General features: G+C 41.5%; 1 protein-coding gene across 1 annotated transcript in view; it reads left to right on the forward strand.

The window, feature by feature from the left end:
• Nucleotides 1-66, forward strand: part of PHALS_00993 (WGR domain) — a gene marked incomplete at both ends in the record, with an annotated part of 464 nt that extends 398 nt beyond the window's left edge. Inside the window, one exon of the mRNA XM_024730772.1 lies at nucleotides 62-66. Within this exon, the coding sequence (XP_024581016.1) occupies nucleotides 62-66 (5 nt within the window). The remainder of the gene's footprint in view (nucleotides 1-61) is intronic.
• Nucleotides 67-1,587: the final 1,521 nt, after the last annotated feature.

The raw sequence follows: 1,587 nt of genomic DNA on the forward strand, positions 1-1,587 counted from the left end.
CCAAATGCAACAACGGCTTTGGCGCGAAATTCGTTTTTCAAATGGATGTGCTGCTGAACAGCATAATCAGCTGCACCTACTCAGCGCTCTTGATATCTCTTTTGATTATTTTATAATACTAATGGGTATCAGCGACATTCGCTTACTGAAATGAGTCTTCCTTTTGCATCAATTACAAAAAGCTTATTTCGATGATATAAATGACTATAATTGTGCAGAGCATGGGCATACTTGGACAACCGCATATCGAACTTGTGAGCAGCGATTGAGCGTTTTCGTTTGAAGATGCAATTTGCCAATATAAACAGGAGTGCATTTGGCACCCATGAGATCCCATCTTTGCGTTTTTTCATTGTAAATTTAGACTTGCGGGTAGAATGCGGTAAGACAATTGTAGATTGACCGAGTCCGCCTCCCAAAAAGACCTGATGTAGCTGCTCGATCGGATTAACGACTTTCATTAGTACAGTGCAAACTATGCTGACATTGCACGGCTCTTCATTAGTCTCCTAAAACGCATGTCAAATGGTACTGTGAATTTGACAGGAGAGGTCACCTTTGTAGCTGTGAAGGCAAGCCTCATGTATGCCTTGATTCTGACTCTTCTAATAGCCTTTCCATATCGTCTGTTACGCCTTGACTTTTTAAAATGATGTGCCTCTCTTCAAGCAAATGTCAATAGGCGTGTTCGCGTTCGAGTCTCATCAGCTGACATATTGTGAGCAGAGCTACCGTGTTCTAGCAAAGGGCTACTTGCAATTAAAACGCATTTTTCATAGAAATTCTACACCTGAATGGCTCTGAGCTGTTTTTGCTCTATACAGAATGTACACAGCGACGCCATCAGCACATCTCTATGGTCAATATTCATTGTCGAGTGCATCTTTGAGGTAATAGTTCAGCGTAGTAAGATAGCGAACGCGACTTCGCGTAGCCCCGGCATTTGACTGTCGCATCTTACAATGGTGAGGTCGCCGATTGACCAGGCGATAAGTACAGCGTACCGGTCAGAAGCAAAGTGTTGGACTGCTAAATATAATTTAGTAAAACTCACCGCCTGTCGGAGCACGTATAGCACGTTTGCACCACTATGCCTTACCCATAAATTTGTCACAGCATTGACCCACAAGAAAGTAGTGCTATACGATGAGAACCTCAGGTACACAAAATTGTACGAGACACATGATACCCCTTTCGGTAACAATTTTGGAAAAAAAATACTGCTCTGTAAACGCTATAAATTGGTAGTTCAATATGTATCATCAGTAATTACGGACTATACTGTCGATGCATGCGGCAATCTCTATAGTTTACCGTTCGGCTCCGGTAGAATATGACAGTCCATAAAAATTAAATTCAATTTTGGTCATTGAATAGACGCGTTCTTTAAATACCAAGCTAGTGGTTATTGTGGATCGTCTGATCAAGATGAACTAACTTGCTGCTCTCAGCGATAGCGTGACCGATGAGGGTAAGTTGAAGCTGAAGATTATGCCAACATGGATTATTGATAGTCATTGTATTGGATAGAGATCCTTCTATACAGCAAATAATTGGCAGACATTGTACATGGTGCTTGACATTAGA

Source organism: Plasmopara halstedii (genome assembly GCF_900000015.1).
Source record: "Plasmopara halstedii genome assembly, contig: Scaffold_1211, whole genome shotgun sequence".
Taxonomy (NCBI): Eukaryota; Oomycota; class Peronosporomycetes; order Peronosporales; family Peronosporaceae; genus Plasmopara; species Plasmopara halstedii.